General features: G+C 51.2%; 1 protein-coding gene across 1 annotated transcript in view; it reads right to left on the reverse strand.

Annotated features, from left to right (window-relative positions):
* GRIN2D (glutamate ionotropic receptor NMDA type subunit 2D) overlaps positions 1 to 21,006 on the reverse strand; it is a 46,429-nt gene that overhangs the window by 17,798 nt on the left and 7,625 nt on the right. Inside the window, exons 3-10 of the mRNA XM_084774147.1 lie at positions 19,471 to 20,090; positions 15,205 to 15,319; positions 14,699 to 14,910; positions 14,280 to 14,448; positions 13,504 to 13,657; positions 10,851 to 10,976; positions 10,487 to 10,716; positions 9,431 to 9,591 (exon numbers count right to left, since the gene is read on the reverse strand). Of these exons, the coding sequence (XP_084630273.1) occupies positions 9,431 to 9,591; positions 10,487 to 10,716; positions 10,851 to 10,976; positions 13,504 to 13,657; positions 14,280 to 14,448; positions 14,699 to 14,910; positions 15,205 to 15,319; positions 19,471 to 20,090 (1,787 nt within the window). The remainder of the gene's footprint in view (positions 1 to 9,430; positions 9,592 to 10,486; positions 10,717 to 10,850; positions 10,977 to 13,503; positions 13,658 to 14,279; positions 14,449 to 14,698; positions 14,911 to 15,204; positions 15,320 to 19,470; positions 20,091 to 21,006) is intronic.

Raw genomic sequence — 21,006 nt, forward strand, 5'->3', positions numbered from 1 at the left:
GCAGCCGGGCGTGGTGGCGCATGCCTTTAATCCCAGCACTCGGGAGGCAGAGGCAGGTGGATCACTGTGAGTTCCAGGCCAGCCTGGTCTACAAGTGAGTCCAGGACAGCCAAGGCTACACAGTGAAACCCTGTCTTGAAAAAGCAAAGAAAAAAAAAAAGAGAGAGAGAAAAGAAAAGAAAACAAAGGAAGAAAGAAAGGGCCTCACGGAGGTGATGAGGTCAGCTGAGAACACAGACCAGGCCTGGCCCCAAATGGCTGGCACGCTTACAACATGGGGGAGATTGCGAGGCACATGCTAGCGGAAGAAGACCTGAGGAGCACACGGGGGATGAGCAGCTGAGACGCTTGGACAGGTTGTCCCCTCCAGTCACCAGAGAGCCAGCGGTCTCCCAGCCTCCAGATGGCCAACACGAGAAACCTGCAGCCCTGTGAACTCACCAGCACACATGAGTCAGAACAAAACCAGAAGCCATGGAGGCCAGGCCTGCCGCACACCGGCTGGAAGGATCCCATTAGGGTTCGCCTCAACTATGTAGCAAGTTCAGGCTAGCATGGCCTACGTTAGACTTTGGATGGGGCAAACAACAGAATCTGATGCACAGCAAACACTCTGTGAGGACAACAGGAACGAGGCCACTGTGGCAGGATGAGGGAAACTGTCCTGCTAGCCCCACAGGAGTGTCCATTAGCGTCGGCATGGGGTGTACTGTGTGCTTTCCCCTGTCGTCTGGCTGTGTCCTCAAAAGCACCACCTGACATTGTCCACAGCCATGCATGAGCTGGCAAGCTGAGAACAGCCAAATGTCACCCACCCTGCCAAGGGGGCACTGGGGTATGGTCATGTGACACTGGCTTAGGGACATATCCAGCAAGTAGCCAATGAACTGTCACCAGTGTCTAGTAGGTCACTGTGATGGTCTGTGGTGACCAGAAGCTCAGAAGCTTTCTGGGGAGACCAAAGTTTTTTTGTACATAGTCTGGGTGTGGGCCCAGGATGTAGATGTTCAGCTGACTGGAAAGTTCTATCTGTCACTAGATGTTCGTTACTGCTCTCTTCTCTTCTTCCTCAGGACCCTGAGTGCCGAGTCACAGGCTGGTGACACTGTGCCCGGATATTGCTCACTTTTGACCCCTGAGCCCTGAGCCAGGCCAAGAGAATTCTGTGCTGTCTACGCCACCGCACGTACAGAAGGCAGTTGGCACCAATGAGGTTGTGGGGGAGAGCAGGGTTGCTCTGTCCAAGAGAAGGGAACCACTGGGCCTTCCCCAGATGAGGGGGACACTGGAGAGATGAGTCAGCTAACTGGGAGGTTGGAGAGGGAAGTACATTCAAGGCTGTAGGGGGTACAGAGCCCTTTGATTTTGTCTGTTCACGAGGACCACTAGGTAGAGTTCAGGGTGGGTGAGATGGCCCTGGCTAACTATGTGCTGGTGTCATACCTGCCAGCTACTACGGCTGGGGCAGCTCTGAGCCCAGGTGCACTGATAACTGAAAAACGCATTGTATTTCAGAGACCAAATGTGGGAGGACTTAGGCAGAAGGTCTCAAGTCCTGGGCCTTGTTTCAAAGCCTGTTATCTCAGGTCCTGGGAGGGCAGGCAGAAGGATATGAGTTCAAAGCCAGCCTGGAATACACAAGAGACCCTGTCCAAAACACACAGTAGTGATAATAATAAAGATGATGATGATGATGATGATGATGATGATGAGATAACAATAAACAAACCATGTTTGTATTGATGTGTCCAAGTCACATTTTGGACTTGCTGGGTTCGGTAAAACATATTGTTATCTCCCAGGTCCCTGTTGGGTGTGTAAGGCTACACTCCTACTGGACAGTGCTGGCCGAGCTCCAATCCCCTCAACACATGCATGCCCGACACTTTTGAGGTTTCTTAGGCTTCTGAGCTGAGAGTCACCTTTCAGCTGGTGAGATGGTCCAGAGGGTGAACTAAATCAACAAAGATACCCAGTCAGGTGAGCCGAGAAGCCTGGGCTCGGATGGAGTTCTTAGGAAGTGGACCAGAGAAGCTAAGTGACACCTTCGTGTCAGGAAACTAGGGCAGGAGATGGGGGGGATGAAGGAGAAGACAGTCAGGGGAGCGGGAAGGGGAAGGGGGGGGGAGAAAAGGAAGGGGAGGGGCGAGTAAAAGAATGGGAGAAGGAAGAGGGGGAGGGAAGGGAGGAGGAGGAAGGAGAGAGAGATGAAGGAAGAGGAAAAAAAGACAAAGAATAAGGAGAGGCTTCTTCTTTTTTTTTTGTTTAAGTCTATGTGGCATGTTTCTTTATTCTGTGGTTCTGGGAGTTGAACTCAGAGCTTAATGCTAGGCAAGTGCTTTCCACTGTGCTGGGCTTTCATGGAAGCTAAACAGTAAAATTCTTGGCAAAAGCCGGGCGATGGTGGTGCACGCCTTTAATCCCAGCACTCGGGAGGCAGAGGCAGGCGGATCACTGTGAGTTCGAGGCCAGCCTGGTCTACAAAGTGAGTCCAGGACGGCCAAGGCTACACAGAGAAACTCTGTCTCGAAAAACAAACAAACAAACAAAAAATTCTTGGCAAAGTCAAAAAAAAAATTTAATGATTCTTAAAAAAAATATATGAGGAGGCAAGGCTACACAGAGAAACCCTGTGTCAGAAAACAAACAACAACAACAACAACAAAACAAACATAATGGAAGGAGAGTTAGATGTGATGGCTGTTAGCTAGGTGAGGCTGGTACACACTTGAAATTTGACAAGTTTGGCCAGGCGCGGTGGTGTACACCTTTAATCCCAGCACTCAGGAGGTAGAGTCAATTGGGTCCCCGTGAGTTCAAGACTAGCTTGTGTCAAGAGCCACCCTGTTAAGGGAGTTCACTAGGCGTGTGGGCTCTCTAGGAGGTGATCTGGTATTTGCAAGGTCTTGTACCATGATGCACTCCCAAACTGCTTCCAGCTTCTGACATGCTGTCAGGAGCCATTGATTTGGGGAAGTCCAGTAGGCATGAGAGATCTCTGGAGGTGATCTGGTATTTGCAAGGTCTGTATCGTGATGTACCCCAGAATTGCTTTCAACTTCTGACTGCTCTGTCAATTGTGCTTTGTTGCATCTCTCTAAAATCTGACATTAGAGCCCAGCATGGTGGCGCACGCCTTTAATCCCAGCACCCAAGGAGGCAGAGGCAGGTGAATCACTGTAAGTTTAAGGCCAGCCTGGTCTACAAAGCGAGTCCAGCACAGCCAAGATTACACAGAGAAACCCTGTCTTGGAAAACCAAAAAGTAAAAACATATGGCATTGGTGTGAACTGTTACTTTCTGGGTATTGACCAGCTCTGATCGAGCAAACTTGTTGAAGATGTACTATTTGTCATTCAGATGAATTAATCCCTGACTATGGAATTCCTGATTTGAGTTAAAGTTAGTTTATGGCTGCAATAAATACCTTTGTGGACCTCCATATGCCTCACTAGGGGTAGCCTTGTAGCAGATTTGTGGCTTCAGATGGCAGCACCATTCCTGGCATTTCACCATAAATATATGCAAGTTGGTTTAAACTTCGCATGAACCCAAGGTAGAACGGGTCTGCCTAGAGATGTCTAACTTTACTCTGTTTCTTAGAATGAAAGACAGATAAAAATTAATGTCCTGAATTCACTATGAACTAAGAGTTATCTGGATAATGTATAGTTAAGTCAGTCCTAATTGATAAGGTGTAGATTCTAGTAACTTTTAGGCCTTGTCACTCTGAACTCACTGTGAACTTATGTAATGGATACTTAGATAAGAAATTTTTAGATTTAAAAGATATAATCTGTTGTATTTTAGAATTTATCTGTATTTGTGATTAATTGCCTTTTTTCAACTATGAGGTAATACCCTTTTCTCAGAAGCATAAGTACAGTCATCTACAATAAATGGTGCTGAAATTGGGAAGCTTAACTTCAGTTGAAGTTAAGATGTCTGATTTCATCCACCTTTTCTCTTGAATGTTTGTGTGTGGCTGGTTTATTTTCTATCTCTTCTTTCTTACTTTTTTTGTTTTGTTTTGTCTGTTTGGTTGGTTGGTTTTTCGAGACAGGGTTTCTCTGTGTTAGCCTTGGCTATCCTGGACTCACTTTGTAGACCAGGCTGGCTTCGAACTCACAGCAACACGCCTGCCTCTGCCTCCCGAGTGCTGGAATTAAAGGCGTGCGCCACCACGCCAGGCTCTTATTTCTTGTTTCCCTATAGATTCACAAATAAGTTAGCCGACTCAAGGCCATCAGCCTTCTACAGCTAGTAAGCCTAAGTTCACATTGGCTTACTGGAAATCTCCATAAGGAGGCCTATCTACAGATCAAAGAGCCTCCTTTTACAACCCCTGTGCAATCTCTAGCCAGAAGCCGCTTTTACAGCCTCGGCCATAGGAAACTTGTGGTCAGTTTAAGTTCTCCTCCTCAGCTGCAGTCCAGCCAGTCCCTAGAGAAGAAACCCTGGCTTCCCTTTTCTCTTTTGCTTTCAATCCTGATCAGTTGCCTGAGCCATCAGCTCTGGCCACCCAAGAGATAAAGGGAACTGGAAGGGCATCTGGACCCAGTACCAGAGACCCTGCCCTGGACCTCTTCAGAGCACCAGCCGGGCATTAACAAGCCTAGTCTACAAAGTTAATTCCAGACCAGCCATGTCTACACAGTGAATTCCTGTGTCAAAAAGCCATGATGATGCGCTGGAGAGATGGCTCAGAGGTTAACAGCACAGTCCGTTCTTCTAGAGGTCTTGAGTTCAATTCCCAGCAACCACATGGTGCCTCACAACCATCTATAATGAGATCTGATGCCCTCTTCTGGTGTGCATGAAGATAGTATATACATATACATAAATACATAAATGAATACATGTATTCATATACATAAAATAAATAAATACATCTTTTTTAAAAAGCCATGATGATGATGATGAATATGGTGAAGAAAAAGAAGGAGGAGGAGGAAGATAAGAAGAAGAAAAGGAAGAAAGAAAGAAAGGAAAAAGAAAATTGGCAAGTCCAAACTGAAGTGCACGGGGACCTCCCCTAAGGTAGAGCACTTGCGCCAGGCGTGGTGGCGCACGCCTTTAATCCCAGCACTCGGGAGGCAGAGGCGGGTGGATCGCTGTGAGTTCGAGGCCAGCCTGGTCTACAAAGTGAGTCCAGGACAGCCAAGGCTACAAAGAGACCCTGTCTGGAAAAACCAAAAAAAAAAAAAAAAAAAAAAAAAAAAAAAAAAAAAAAAAGGTAGGGCACTTTATCAGTGTTTATATGAATTAACTACATGTTAGAGTGATAACAGTTTGGAGTTGTTGGAGTGACAGACCTCTCACCTCTTTCTTTTCACATGGCTCCTCAGACTCAGGCTCTTAGCTCCCAGCTCTGTTCCAGAAGAAAGGATGGGAGGGAACAGCACAGCCCACTGCGAGGAGTGAGCAGGAGGAGGAGGCCCGCACTCTAACCCAAACCATGCCCTGAGCAAACAGGCCATTCCATGGCAGAGGGAAGAGCCGCGTAGGAAGGAGGCCGGGGAGGCTGGGGTGAGAATATAGGGAGCAGTGGGGCCGCGCAGCTTCAAGGTGGAAGGGAACCGAAGGCCAAGGAGGAAGGAAAGTTCGGAGGCAGAGCCTGTTTCCCTGAGCTGCCTGCTAAGCTGCAGGAAAAGCACACTAGCTAACTGAGTGCATCAGGAGCCACAGCAAGCTTTATTCACGCCCAGGCACCGGCCTCTGGACCCACTGCTGCCCATCCTGAAGGCTAACAGAGTGCCAGCCCCTGGGGGACCAGGACCACAGGGTCTCAGCACAGATGCAAGTAGCAAGGTCAGAGGGACCAAGCTGCTCTGGCCAGTGGCCCAGGAGCTGAGGTGACTTTAAAGGTTGTCTTTCCCTCCCTCCGTTCCTTCATTTGTTCATTCATTCATTCCTTCCTTCTGTCCTCTCATATGTGTGTATGTTACATGTACAAGTTTATGTGGATGCATATGCACATGTGTATAGAAGCCATGGGCTAATACTGGATATCTTTAGTTGCTGTCCATCTTGTGTGTGTGTGTGTGTGTGTATGTGTGTGTGCACATGCGCACACACGTATACATGTGCACATGCATGCATGTGTGTTAGTGTGTGTGGTATATGTGTGCCTGTGCAAGTGCACAGAGGGAGGACATTGAGTGTGACCTGCTCTCTCACTCTTCACCTTATTCCCCTGTGACAAGGTCTCTCACTGAACCTGGGACAGGGCTGGTAGCTAGCAAGCCCCAGTGATCCTTCCTGTTTCTGTGTACCCTCACAGTGCCACACACCAAGCTTTTGATGCACAGGCTAGGGCTCAAAAGTCCTTAGGCTCAGCCAGGCGTGGTGGCACACGCCTTTAATCCTAGCACTTGGGAGGCAGAGGCAGGTGGATTGATGTGAGTTTGAGGCCAGCCTGGTCTACAAAGCGACTCTAGGACAGCCAAGGCTAACACAGAGAGACCCTGTCTCAAAAAAAAAAAGTCCTTAGGCTCGCCTAGTAAACCTACCACGTTCTCTCTCCAGCCAGGTCTCCGTGCAGAACCAGCAGCTCGACAGCTAGACAGTCCTTGTAGCCTGGGAAGGGACTAAGCAGTCCCCCCACCCTTTTTTTTTTTTTTGTCTTTTGGCTTGTTTAGGGTTATTGGTCAAGGCGGGATGGCGACCAAGCTGGCTTTCTAGCTTAAAGTAAATAGTTTCCCATGGCATGGAGGAGCCCTGGGACATTTTCAGGGTGCCTGCCTAGAGCATCAGCCACACTAAGGGAGAGGGCAGAGGGGGTGGTGTCTCACTACCAAGGGTTGGTGGTCAGAGCACAGGAGACAAAGCAGAGCTGGCTGAGAAGGAAGTGCCGAAGCTCAGAGCCAAATGGGAGGCTCGCTGCCTCAGGTCTTGGAGAGTTTGGATACAGAGTCCTTGTGAGCCCAGAGAGAGAGGCAGAGATGGAGAGCTACGAGGGAGAACTTCGCTGGGCTTGGCAAACACAAGCAAGGGAGCCGACGAACAACAAAACCCCCAAACGTGGTGCAGGGCTCCAGTCGATGGCTGCACTGCACCTCAGCTCTCAGCTCAGATGATCAGCTCTCCAGCTGCCCGGACAGTTGGGAGTGGTTGTGGGATAGGCTCTTAGAAATATGCACAAGGGGGCTGGAGAGATGGCTCAGAGGTTAAGAGCACTGTCTGCTCTTCCAGGGGTCCTGAGTTCAATTCCCAGCAACCACATGGTGGCTCACAACCGTCTATAATGAGATCTGGTGCCCTCTTCTGGCCTGCAGGTGTACATGCAGGAATAGCACTGTATACACAATAATAAATAAATCTTAAGAAAGAAAGAAAGAAAGGAAGGAAGGAAGAAAGAAAGGAAGAAAGACAGGCTGGAGAGGTGGCTCAGAGGTTAAGAGCACTGACTGTTCTGCTGTTCTTCCAAAGGTCCTGAGTTCAATTCCCAGCAACCACATGGTGGCTCACAACCATCTATAACGTGATCTAATGCCCTCTTCTGGCCTGCAGGCATGCATGCAGGCAGAGCGCTGTATACATAATAAATAAATAAATAAATAAATAAATAAATAAATAAAATCTTTTAAAAAAAAGAAAGAAAGAAAGAAAGAAAGAAGGAAAGAAAGACACACAAGCCCCTCAAGAAAGGCACACCCTTTTCAATAAAGCAAAGGCTTGCGCAGAGGAGACCTGCCACTCTTTCACACTCCCTCCATGGGGCAGCGGCAGTCTTCCTGTGACCATGAGACAACCAAATGAGCATGAAGTGCTACACTGCAAGTGTGGTAGAACAGAACTGCGTAAAGAGTTTGGACTCTTAGCCACACCTTTGAAGCATCCTGCTAGCCCAGCCCTCTTTTGTTCTCTTTCGTTGAGACAGGGCATCACTTTGTAGTTCTGAATGGCCTTACACCCCACCCCACCCCCCCCACCCCACCCCCCCGCCCCAAGTCCTCTTGCCTCATGCTGGCAGGTCAGGCATGACCCACCATGATTGGCTCCCGGGAAAGCAGTGTATTAACGTCCTACCCAACCGGGAAGGAAGCATATCTGCTTTGTTGTTGACCGGGTTTCCAAGTACAGGAACCAACTCTCCCCCAAAGCTGCTCTCTTATGGTTTTTACCGGGTGGCTACTATGTGCTACAGCGCCGTATCCTTGGGCTCACCCTGCACTGTGCCTGGAGCAGACTGACTGCATTCCTTTTCTGGTAGCTCAACCATCTATTTGAGACAAAGGGATAACAGGTCCAGCTAGGATGGCTGAAAGAAGTGGGTCCTGAGGAAGGTTCTAGATGACATAACGGCCTCCATCCTGCTCCCCTGTCATCCCTTCTGCCAATCTCTGCAGTGGAGAAGGCTTGGGGACAAGAGCCAAAGGCTTCTCACCACTTTGGCACAAAGCCAACCCTGATGTTCTGTGTGTGTGTGTGTGTGTGTGTGTGTGTGTGTGACTATTTGTCCTCCTCTTCTCTGCCCTCTCACTCTAGGTCCCTGCCCTTCAGCCACCTGGCCTTCCAGATGTCCCTCCACACCTACCTCAGGGCCTCTGTCCTCTGCCTGCAAGGCTCCGAGTCCACCCCCGTGAGCACACGCATCACCTCACCTGGAAGCTCACCTGACGCCCTGGTGACCATGGCCCTGCTGAGAAGCCCACTCTCCATACCCTGGTGACCCTGCCGGTTTGTGTGTTTGTCACTCACTTTTCATCTCTAGACCGTCAGTAACTGAGAACAGCAAATGTCTACATAACCGTCCGACGCAGACGGGGCGATAAGAAAAGAAGCAGTTGCTAAGAGACTTAGAACCGAGGGGTGAGAGAGCCGCTGGGCTCAGTGTAGGAAACCGCACCACTGGGGAGTGAACCCTGGGCTCAGGACAGACCAGGCTGGCCCTCTACTAAGAGTCACAATCTAAGCCCCAAGCTAGGTTTGCCAGACCAGAGGGAGCTGACATTAAAAAAAACAAGAGAATCCCCTCCCATATTCCAAATACTCTTTGCGGAGTTCAGAACTGACGATAGTGACACAATGTCTGTAAGAGAGACCCACGGTGCTCTGGCTACTCTTGTGTGTGAACTAAGGTTTTTGTTTGTTTGTTTTGAGCCAGGGTTCAGTATGCAGCCCTGGCCGGCCTGGACCTCCCCAGGAGCTGCCCTCCCAAGTGGTGGGTTTAAAGACGCGCACCACCTCTCCTGAGCAAACTCTGTCCTGAGCAAAATCTCCTCTTATCAAAGGAGATGCCTTTGTGACCCTCACTGTACACACAAGAAACAGATTGAGATACTGAGTCAAGTGTCTAAAGTTCAAGACAAGCGACCGGCCCTGACTGTTGCAGGCCCCCTCAGTGCACTGCCCCAGGATGACCTCAGGCCTGAGCCCCACCCTCCCCACGTGTTCTAGGGGCCCCACTGCCCGAGTCTGCGCTGACCCTGCCTTGAGCTGTGTGAGCGCCTCCTCCACTCTCGGCTGGTTGTAGCGCACCATGTAGCTGTGCATATCGGGGTAGTTGCTTCGGATGTTCTTCTCCGTGGACCCGTTGGGCACCGTCCCAAACTTCAGGGGTGGGTATTGCTCCTGGGGCCGCTGGAACTGGAAAAGCCAGGGAGTTATTAATGTACCCTCTAGGAACCCCTCAAGCCAGACGTCTTGTTCTGGATAAGCCTGCAAACTAAGGGCCAGGCTCAGAGTGTGTTGGCAGAACTGCACTCCCCTCACTATATAAGGTCTGAGCAACCTATTCTGCTTACTCTGCTGTTGTACCTCCAATCCACTGAAAACAATGCTTGGTGCAGCCTGCTGCATCTATCCCACAGCCCTCTGACAGTGTGAGATACAGGGCTAGCACTGCCATCTTAAACCTGCCATTGGTATATGCACTACAAGGCGAGAGTGCAAACGGAGAGGGTGGGCATTTGGAGTGCTTTGATGGAATAGTTTTATGTGTGTTGAGTCTAATCGGTAAGACTTTGGAGTTGACTTTATTGCTGCTCTTATTTGAGACGGGGACTCACTATAGAGCTAGCCTGCCCTTGAACTTATGATCCCCCTGCTCAGCCTCTGGAGGACTGCATTTACAGGCGTGCACACTAGCCTGAGGTCAACTCCTATATGCCCTGGTGTTCAGTGTTCTGTCTCCATTATTGGTAACTCATTCTGATGTATTTTACTCAAGCGTGGTCTCCAATGGATGAGCTGTGTCACAAAGTCAGCCTTCATTACAGGGCGAGGGACGCACTTGTCTATGACACCCTATTTGGCATTACTACTTCTGGGGCACTGGGGCCTCTTTCCCCAGGAATGTTTAAATTGTTCATCTTCTTTCAGAACCTCTCATCTGCTCTAGAATTCCTCTTGCGGGGCGGGGGGGGGGGGGGGGGGAGGGGGGGAGGGGGGGGAGGGGGGGCGGGGCGGCGGCATTCATGTCAGGAAGCGCTCTGCCCTGGGACAGGTGACAAACAAGCTGAGCCTGCTCCCCTGTACACACCTTCCGGTCACTGAGCCCAGACACGGTGTCCACGTACTCCTCCTGGATCATGAAGGCAGCCAGGTTGGCTGTATAGCTGGCAAGGAAGATGACGGCAAAGAAAGCCCACACCAGCACCATGATCTTGCTGGTCGTGCCCCGAGGATTCTCCACCGGCACCGAGTTGTTGAACACCAGGGCCCACAGCAGCCAGATGGATTTCCCGATAGTGAAGGTGGATCCGCCAGGGCCTGTCACGGGGAGCCAGGACAGGACATGTGCCTCACAGTCCTTCCACTCCCCGGGAGAGGAGAAAGGACTGCCACTCCCCGGGGCTACTGGGAAATATAGTTCTGTGTAGGGTCAGGTAAGGAAAGGGACTCACGTTTGCCAGTGGCCAGGCTGCGGTTATAGCCCACAGGACTGAGGTACTCAAAGATGAAAACAGTGACGGCGACCACGGTGAGGCACATGACGAACATCATCACCCACACAGCGGGGCTGTAGGGTTCTGGGGACACCAGAGGTGTCAGCCAAGCGGAGGCTTGGGGGACCAGGGAGGAGCCCAAGTTGACTCTATCCCATTCTGTTCGCTTTTCTGGTCATTTTCTCAAAGCGAGCTACTGTGACCATTTCTGTGGGTTTTCACCCCCTAAGTCAGCTGTCTACTAAATGTTTCCTGAGCCCAAGACCTGAGTCTTCACCTCTCTAGCTTCCCCTGGGGCTGTGCATCCCATCCTGGGCTCTGTGTCTTGGCAGCCCTGACCACCCAGCCCCAAGCCCCGCCCCTTACCACCCACCCTCTCCCAGAGGACCCCTGCTCCTTGCTCCTGTCTCTTCAGCTCCTTGGTCCTGTCCTCCCCATCCCTATGAGCATCAAGGAGCAAGCATAGTCCTGTCTGGGACCATCTCCCCAGCCTCATGGCCCAAAGGGAAGGGTTCTATCTCCTGTTCTCTCTCTCTCTCTCTCTCTCTCTCTCTCCCTCCCTCCCTCCCCCTCTCCCTCTCCCTCCCTCTCTCTCTCTCTCTGAGGAGCCTTGCTGAGACTACCAAAAGCAAGGGGGGAAATGATATGACCAGCTGGCCTTGACCCTTGCCCACTTCTGTTGTCCCCGGCTCCAGATGGTATTTCTAACCCAAAGTGCCACAAAGTGGCTTCCTGATCACATCCCAGATCTGAACATGTTTGACACTTCTGCCATGCCTCTGCACACTTCTATCCCTCCTGTCACAGGCCACTGCGGTAGCCCCATTGCCAGCTTCCTGTTTGCACAGAGCTATCCTCAACTCACATCTGAACGTACGTCCCTCGTGACCTTCTCAGGTGAAGCCCGGACCACCACAGAAAGAATAAAACCCAGACTTCCAAAAAAAAAAAACAAAAAACAAAAAAAACAAAAAAAAAACCCCAGACTTCCTATCAGAGTGCCCACAGTCCGCAAGCTATGGCACACCGCCTCTGCCTTCCGGCCATCTCTTTTGCTTGTCTCGTCATCAGCCACACAGGCCTCAGTCAGTCTTCAAACCTCCCACACTGGTGGCCTCCATGGTTTTTCCCTTCCAATCTTTACAAAGGTGAAACTCCTTCCTCAAAAAAGCCTCCCCTCCCCCATCCACACGCACAGCAACCCTGAGCCTCCCTCCCTCCCTCTTTGCACCTCAGCCTAATGTCTCATGACAGCTGCCACCATTGGGAGTGGGCTAGTTTGTATCTCCCACAGGCAGGCAGCTTCTTAGAGACAAGAATTGGTCTGTCTTAGTCACTTTGGTCCTCCAGGTCTTGGGTTCAATTTCCAGAACTGGAAAAAAACCAAAAACCAAAACAAAACAAAATACCCCACACAAACTAAACAAACAAAAAACCCCAAAAATCCCTACATATTTTTGTACTAGGGTACCCCTGGCCTTGGAGATCCTCTTTAAGAAAAAGCAATACACCTGGGTGTAGTGGCACACGCCTTTAATCCCAGCACTCGGGAGTCAGAGGCAGGTGGATCTCTGTGAGTTCAAGGCCAGCCTGGTTTACAAAGTGAGTCCAGGACAGCCAAGCTACACAGAGAAACTCTCTCTGGAACCCCCCCCCCCAAAAAAAAAAAAGAAAAGAAAAGAAAAGGAAGGGAAAAGAAAAAGAAATACAAATCCTCACATTCTGGCATGAGCAGACAGAGACATAAAGGGTGGTTGCACGTTCAAGGCCAACCTAAGTTACATAGTAAGTCCATATCTTAAACAAACAAGCAAGCAACCCTCCCAAAAAAACTCCGAAGATCAGCTGGGAGGTGGTGGTGCACACCTTTAAATCCAGCACTCAGGCGGATCTCTTGAGTTGGAAGCCAGCCTGATCTACAGAGTGAGTTCCAGGACAGCCAGGGCAACACGGAAAAATCTAGTCTCAAAGAAACCAAAAAAAAAAAAAAAAAAAAAATTATTGGACTGGAGAGATGACTTAGCAGTTAAGTGAACTGGCTGCTCTTCCAGAGGATCTGGGTTCAATTCCCAGCACACACAGGGCAGCTCACAACTGTCTGTAACTCCAGTTCCAGGGGATCTGGTTCCCTCACACAGACATGTGTGCAGGAAAAACACCGATGCACATAAAGAAAAATAAAATCTTTAAACAAAAGAAAAAATCTAATTGGGTGTGGTAAGGCACACCTATAATCCCAGTACTTGGGAGGCAAAGGCAGCCAGATCTCTCTTGAACTCTGAGTTTGAGAACAGCCCGGACTACATATAGAGACCTTGCCTGAAACAAACAAGCAAACAACCCAAAACAAAACTAAGCTATGAGTGCAAACCCCCTGCAAGGGATGGCTCCTGAGCTCAGGCTCGCTGAGCTTCCTGTTGAAAGTCCTGCCGGGAAAGCATTTCTCCCACTTTACAGATGAGAAACCTGAAGCTTGGAAGTGATGTCACTTCGTGGGAGGAAGTCATACACACCAGGACAGGTGATCTTGGCATGGGACCCAGGGCCCACACTGTTAGAGACAGTTGGCCCAGCCTTGTCTAAATGTGACTCCCTGTCCTGGCTGGCTCACCGAGGAAGGCAGAGGGGGACACAGTGCCATTGCTGCGTGCCACCATGACGCTGATGCCCGTCTCTACAAAGGGGACGGAGAAGTCCACGATCTCGGACCGCTCCTCGTTGATGGTGAGAGAGCCGATGGCCATGTCCGCGCGCTGATAGAACACCTGGGGTGGATCGAGGAGTTGGCAAAGGAAGCAGCTCAGGGAACAGAGGCCAGCGCTGGCCAAAGCCTGGCTCTGGGAGACAGTGATGATGTGGGAGACAGGCTAGGCGGTCTGGTTGATGAGCGAGGGGGCAGGCGGTGGGGGTGGGAGGCAGAGAGGCAGGGAAGTAAGGGAGAGACAGCAGAAGCAGGAGCGGACGAGGTCTCTTCAACCCTTCCCAAAGTCCACATCACTTGCTTAAGGCCTAGGGGGATCCAGCCTCCCTGTCCCGCCTGCAACTACAAATGCCACCCTCCAAAGCCCCTCCCTACGAGTTTTACCCTCCTAGCCCCGCCTCTCCCCAGGAGTTCCACCCTCTTAATCTTCTCTTCCTTGTCCTAGAAGGTCCCTTCTTCTAACAGCCTCCCATAAAACTGACAGTTCTCTTGGCCCCGCCCCAAGCGTCCTGGTCCCACCCCTGAAGAGGCCCTCTGCCTGTGGCCCCTCCCTAGGCCCCGCCCTTACCAGGCCCAGCAGTCTCCTTTGGCCACGCCCCCTGCTCCAGGACGCCCTCCTCTTGGCCCTTGGCCCTAGAATCCTCAAAAGTCCTCCTCTCCCACAGGTTCTGTGCCGCCTGTCTTACCTCACCAATCATGCCATTCCAGACACCATCGATCTTCTTGCCGTGCTTGCCGTTGGTGACCAGGTAGAGGTCATAGCTGAAACCGATGGTGTGCGCCAGCCTCTTCAGAATGTCGATGCAGAAACCCTTGCAGCACCGCTTCTCCGGGCGGGGGGCGTCAGGAGGAGGGCTGCGGGGAGCGACCAGGCTTGGAGAGGTTGGGGACCACTGTTAGGCTCTCCCATGAGGTGAGGGACAAGCGGCAGCTAAAACTACGCACAGTGCTTTCTTGGGAGATGAAGCTTAAGAATTTCTCACTTTCCCCCCAGGTCATCCAGCGGGAGGGCTGAGGGGCTGGGGCCAGACCCGCCACGCTTCTGGGGGGGGCGGGGAGGGGGAGAAGATTCTGAGGCTGAATCGGCTGGATCCGGGGCTGTCACCTGTGGGTCCGGTTGAGCTGGCTCCTGCAGGGGACCGAGTCTCTGATGCAAGTGCCGCTGATGGGGTCTGCAGGCTCCACAATGACAAAAGGTCTCTCTTCCAGCGTGGCCACAGTGAGGTGCTGTGTGTCATCCACCGGCTGCAGAAAGCGGCCGTACCGGGACCATAATGGGTACTTGAGGCGGAGGGTCTGTTGTTCCCAGCTGCCCACCTTGGCAAAAAAGAAAAAGAAAAAGAACAGAAAAGAAAAAAGAAAAAGAAGGAAAGGAAGGAAGGAAGAGAACGAACAGTCGTGTTTCGGAGGACTGTGTGCCAAACCCAGACACCCTGCCCTCCTTCCTTCACACCAGAACCCGTGCCTTCAGTTACGACTTTCCACAGGAGCTTGGAGTCTAGACCTGTCTCTCCTCCCTCAGATCCGGGGGTCCAGACCCCAGCCCTCCTCCCTTAGACTCGGGGTCCGGGTGCTCTCCCACAGACGCCTGAAATCTGGTTGGCCACTCACCACTTCCCATGTCCTGTCTCTGGTGAGGGAGATGACCACCAGTGAAGGGTTCACCAGAAAGCCGTCCTCATTGAAGGAGTAGTCTCGGTTATCCCAGGTGATGTTCATGAAGTACCTGCCCCAGAGAAAGGGAGGGGCTCATTGAGGACCTGGGCGGGGTCTCTTGGTTGCTGAGGGCTGAGCCTCTTAGCACCTTAGAGTCTTTGCCTGCCATGGGGTTTCTGAACCTCCCTATCCGGTGGGACTTTTTTTCCCTAAGATTTATTTATTATTATGTATATTCTCTCTCTCTCTCTCTCTCTCTCTCTCTCTCTCTCTCTCTCTCTCTCTCAGATTTAATTATTATTCTGTATACAGCGCTCTGTCTGCATGTACACCTCCATGCCAGAAGAAGGCACCAGGTCTCATTACAGATGGTTGTGAGCCACCATGTGGTTGATAGGAATTGAACTCAGGACCTCTGGAAGAGCAGCCAGTGCTCTTAACCTCTGAGCCATCTCTCCAGCCCCCCCCCTCCCACCCCCCTAAAAACTTAACAGCACTAAATACAGTGTCCCTTGGAACATGGGAAGTTTCCTGTCTCCAGGCCTTTGTAAAGGCTCTACTGTACCTAAAAAACAAAGAAACACAAACAAAAGCAAAAAACAAAACAAACAAAACCCAAAAACTTGTCTCTAGTAAGTTGTAAATACTGAACCCAAATATCCCTTCTCCTGGGAATCTCTGGGTTCCTAAATGCCTTCTCTGTGCGAGAGTACAGGGTCCTTTCACGCCACCTTTCCAGTCAGCCTCTCTGTCCCTGCAAGTCCTATTTCCTTTCCCGCCTCTCCTCCACCCCCTGTGGTCCTCCTGGACCCTCCGCTGGGCCTCCTGCCATTCTAGTCTGTAACCGACCTTAGGGGTACCCTTCCTTACCCAGAGCCCACTCCATGCCTGCTCCCTTCCGTGGGACCTGCCTTTGGCTCCCAGAATCTCAGAACAGAGTCTGGGCTGCGCAGCCATGGACACAAGGCAAAGCTTTGCTCCCACCCTCCATCCTGGCCCCGTCACCTCAGCACCTCGGCTGTTCTGTTCTGTGGAGGCCCCATGTTTGCCTTATGCCCCGCCCCTGCCCCCACTGGTGTTCCATACGCTTCTGTCATGCCTGCTCTGAATGAATGTTCTCCATATCTTGCTGAGCACTCTGAGGCTGAAGCTGGCCCGAAGGCCCTGCCTGTGTGTCCTTTGAGCCACTCTCATTCACATGGATGGCTGAAGCCCCACGGCTTTTCGGCCTTGGTCTTCCATCTCTTTACTCGGATCTTCCGGTGCTCAGCTCCATCCACGTACAATGCTTTTAAAGAAATGTGTATGCGGGGCCTGGAGAGATGGCTCAGTGGTTAAGAGTACTGACTGCGCTTTCAGAAGTCCTGAGTTCAATTCCCAGCAACCACATGGTGGCTCACAACCATGTATATAATGTGATCTGATGCATACTGTATACGTAATAAATAAATCTTTAAAAAAAGAAAGAAATGTGTATGCATGTGTGCCTGAGTGTATTTATGTGCACCCCATGTGTGCAGGGGCCCTTGGACACCAGAAGAGAGTTCTGAGTTGTCTGTCTGTCTATCTGTCTATCTATCGATCTCTATATCAATATGTATTTGTGAGCTACCCAATATGGGTGTTGGAACCCAACCTGGGTCCTCTGCAAGAACAGCCATTGCTCTTAACTGCTGAGCCCTCTCTCCAGCTCCTCCCCTGTCTATCGCATTTTATTTAACCTCTACGTTTTACCCGCCTGATATCACCCAACCCCGAGGCTTTTTTGTCTCACATTCCCCCCATTTAAATTACATCTCAGAGGCTGGCGCCTGTGGACAGTTCTTTCTTTTCTCACCTGTTCACTTCTTGTCCCTCTTCCCCCTCACCCTCCCTCATTAGGAACTGTCAGCTCTGTGAGAACAGGAGATTTATTTACTTTTTTCCCTTCGCTTTTTTTTTTTTTGAGTCAGAGTATCATTATATAGCATTGGCTGGCCTGAAATTTACTATGTAGCCCAGGCTGGTCTTGAACTCCTAGAGCTCTGTCTGAGTGCTGGGATTAAAGGATTCCCAGTAAAGAGGGTTTTCAGGGATGGACGTTTGGCCAGCAGTTCATCCTTAGGTCTGAGTTTAGCTTCCTGTCCTCCAGGGCCCCCCCCCCACCCTGAGGCTTATTTCCCCAGGTTATGCAGTCTGTTTTGGGAGGCTGACTGTCACCAAACAGTCTCCTCTTGGGATGCTGTTCTACAGTGAGACCTGTAGGATCTAAATTTATGAGGAAGGAGAAATTATGGATTAAGATCTGAACAGTAGCTGGGAAAAGCCAGCCCAAGGGGAAGGGGAGTGGGATCAGAAAGACAAAATCAGGAGATGAAAGAGTCGCCAGCCCGGACTTGGCCTGGATTCCTGGTCTATTCCATGCATGTTCTTCCTGCCGACGAGCCCGCTTTCTCCTGGGGAAATTTAAATGAGACTGCTTTTTCCGCAACCAAAAAAATGTCCTGGTTGGGCAGGATTCCTCCCCCACATTCCCCAAGGCCGCTGCTATCTCCTTTACTGCAAGCCTCTCACTGTGTGGCCATTATCCCCATCGCTGTGGGTCACCTCTTTAGGCCCTTGCATTGTTTGAAGAAGTCTGTGGTCTTATTCATCCCTGTGTTCCCAGGGCCCAGCGTGAGCTCTGGTTCCTAGCAGGCGCTCGGTATTTATGAACACAGGATGCTTTTCTCACGCTCTTGTTCTGGGGTCCTGATTCCCGACTCGGCTGTCCATTGTCCACTCCCCCGCCCCCACCCCCAGGTCCTCTTCTGCACCTACCACCTCCTCCCAGACTCTATCTGGCCTTCCTTCCGCTGTTCTGTCGCCCCTTGTGCACTGTCTTCCCCACTCCCAAAGCCTTTTGTGGGAGAGATGCTGTCACACTCAGTTCCCTTCAAACACCACAGCGTGTAAGCTGGACCCTTGGACACAGCAAGGATGGCCAGACCCAGCCAGGCCACATGCAGGGGTGGGATAAAAGTACCTAAGTAGCGCAGCACAGGTACTGGCCAATCAGGGTGGGAGCCTAGCCAGAGCCTAGCCAATCGGTAGAGATGTTTAGCTCATCAGAATGGATGCGCCTTGAACAACCAGTGTGTCTGCCCCGACCATGGGACGACGTTTTCACTTAGAAGATGTGTGACCTGTGCCCTCCATGTCACGTCAGGTTGCTTGCTCTCTGCTCTGCCTTCCCCTCTTCATTAAACTAGGCTCGTTCTGCTGCATCGACAACCCAGCTCCTACTGTGCAGAGTAGAAAGGCACTGAATTGTCACAGGCAGCCCTAGTGTCCTGACAGGTGGGGCTGCCAGACACTCGGGGATGTCACGTGACAGAAGAACAAACTTCTGCCACTTGATCACTGGGCTTTTTTTTTTAAATCACTGAGTATGCAGTGTAAGATGTCACTGTTTTTACTTTCAAAACTAACAAGCAACAAAACCCAGAAGCATTGCCAATTAAAACATGGTAACCGATAGATCATAGGACTCATCTTGATTTCAATGACATTAAAATATAAAAAGTGGTTATTTTTGTTTTAGATATTTTAGCCTTGTTTCCTGCCTCCGTCTCCAAAGTGCTAGCACGGCAAGTCTATACTGCCACACTGAACTAAAATTATACATTTTTTTGTTTTGCTGTGCTTTATTTATTTGAGACAGGGTCCCATGCAGCCCAGGCTGGCCTCCAGCTTGGTATGCAGACAAGATGACCCTGAACTTCTGACTCAACTGCCTCCATTCCTGAAGGGCGTGGGATTAAAGTCTTTCACCACTGTGCCCAGCCTTAAGCTTATATAGATCCCGAGGTCATGAAAAAAAACAAAAAACAAACAAACAAACAAAAAACGGTAACAAGCCAGGCGGTGGTGGCCCATGCTTTTAATCCCAGCACTTGGGAGGCAGAGGCAGGAGGTTCGCTGTGAGTTCGAGGCCAGCTTGGTCTACAAAGCGAGTCCAGGACAGCCAAGGCTACACAGAGAGACCCTGTCTCAAAAAACCAAGAAAACAAAAACAAAACAACAACAACAACAAAAAAACCGTAAGAAGCCCTTTTGTATATCTGGTGCTTTCCACATTACCTGGCTGAACCCCAGAAAGGAAACCCAGTTGCCCCTGGTTACTGAAGAGGAAATCAGAACCAAGATGACCTCTATCCCAGGTCACTCATCACTGACACTCCAAGTATTCCCGCCAATCACCTGTGCAGACTCTCCCCGCGGTGGGTGCGATTCTGGGCGCGGCAGTCATGGCCCAGCTCAGGCAGGAAGCCATAGTCTCGAAGCAGGGCCTGGGCACCCCTGGCCACCACAGCCACACCAGCGGCCACTCGACGTGCCAAGTCATCACGCCAGCCAGCAGAGCGCACTGCAAACAGCCCCGCAGGCAGTGGGGCACCTCCTGGCAGAAGAAGGGGTTCCCCAGGGACCCCGGAGCCCCCGCCTCCAGCCAGCTGGGGTCCCACCATGAACCAGACATAGCCAGGCCCAGTGAGGCCAGCCTCTTCTGCTGCCCGGAAAACAGGTTCTGCCTCCTCGCGGGCACAGAAGAGCAGGCGGATCTGTGCGCTGACGCTCCGGAGCTGCGCACCCAGGACGGCCTCCCCCGCCCCGGGGTCCAGCGTCAGTGCTCCTCGATGCTCCCAGCCCACCAGGCTGCCATCAGTCAGCACCTCGATGTATGACAAGAAGGCCCGATGGCCTGGGGCGCGCGTGGTCACTGCCACAAAGGACGTCCAGTCGTATTCCTCCAGAACCTCAAAAATGACCTGCAGCTGCTGCTCTGTGGAGGAACCGAGCTGCAGGAAGGTGGAGCCCTTCTCCTGCAGGAACAGGGAGAACCAGTGAGCGAAGCGAACTACAGTTTCTTGAGCCAGTGCCGCCAGTTTCCACTATGGCTGCTCCCCGGGCCTGGCTCCTTTTCGTTCTGCGGCACTGGCTTGGTCTGGCTCGTCTTTAGCCACATAACTGAGCTCTTCCAGGTCCACCTAAAAAAATCCTCACCCTGAACCTTACTCTGCTGTCTGAGGACAGCTGTTGAGACCAGAAGGCCTAGGGTCTCACAGAGTCACACGAGGAATGGAGCCCGAGCTCCTCAGTGTATGGAGGGGTGCTAGCCTCCGTCTGCACTCCCTACTTGGATTTTGTACGAACGAGAAACAACTTACTGGAGCGAGCTGTGGAGATTTGCGGGTTCATGGGTGGCAGCATGTGATATCACCACCATGAATTTACCCTGCCTTCCCAGCGTTTGATGTACTATTGCCCCATTTGCAAGGAGCAAGACTACAATTCCCAGCATGCAGTGAGGGTGCTGAAGGGTACTCTTCCCCTTGCCCCCTATGTCCTCCATTTCTGCCTCCCTACTGGCCTGTTGCTCAGCCAGAACAGTAAATGTCAGAGCGTCTTTATGATGTTCTCTTTCCTTTTCTGTCCTCTCTCTGTAGCAATGTCACTTAGATTTAAATATTGTCTCCAGCACTATCCAGTGTAGTAGCCACTAACCATTTGTAGCTATTCATATTAAAATTGAATAAAACGGGTGGGGGTGGAGCGCTGGAGTGCCTCAGCTGCACTCAGTGCTCAGCGGCCACCTGTGGCTTTGCAGCTGCCTGCTGGATGGAGCAGACACCGTCCGTCTTCATCACTGCAGGAAGTCCTCTGGAATGTGCCCAAGGCTCCTTGGTTACAACTGCTCCTGTGAGCTCCTGGCAAACCAATCCCGCTTCTAGTCACCGT

The sequence above is a fragment of the Acomys minous genome (genome assembly GCF_964271855.1).
Source record: "Acomys minous genome assembly, chromosome: 2".
Classification (NCBI taxonomy): Eukaryota; Metazoa; Chordata; class Mammalia; order Rodentia; family Muridae; genus Acomys; species Acomys minous.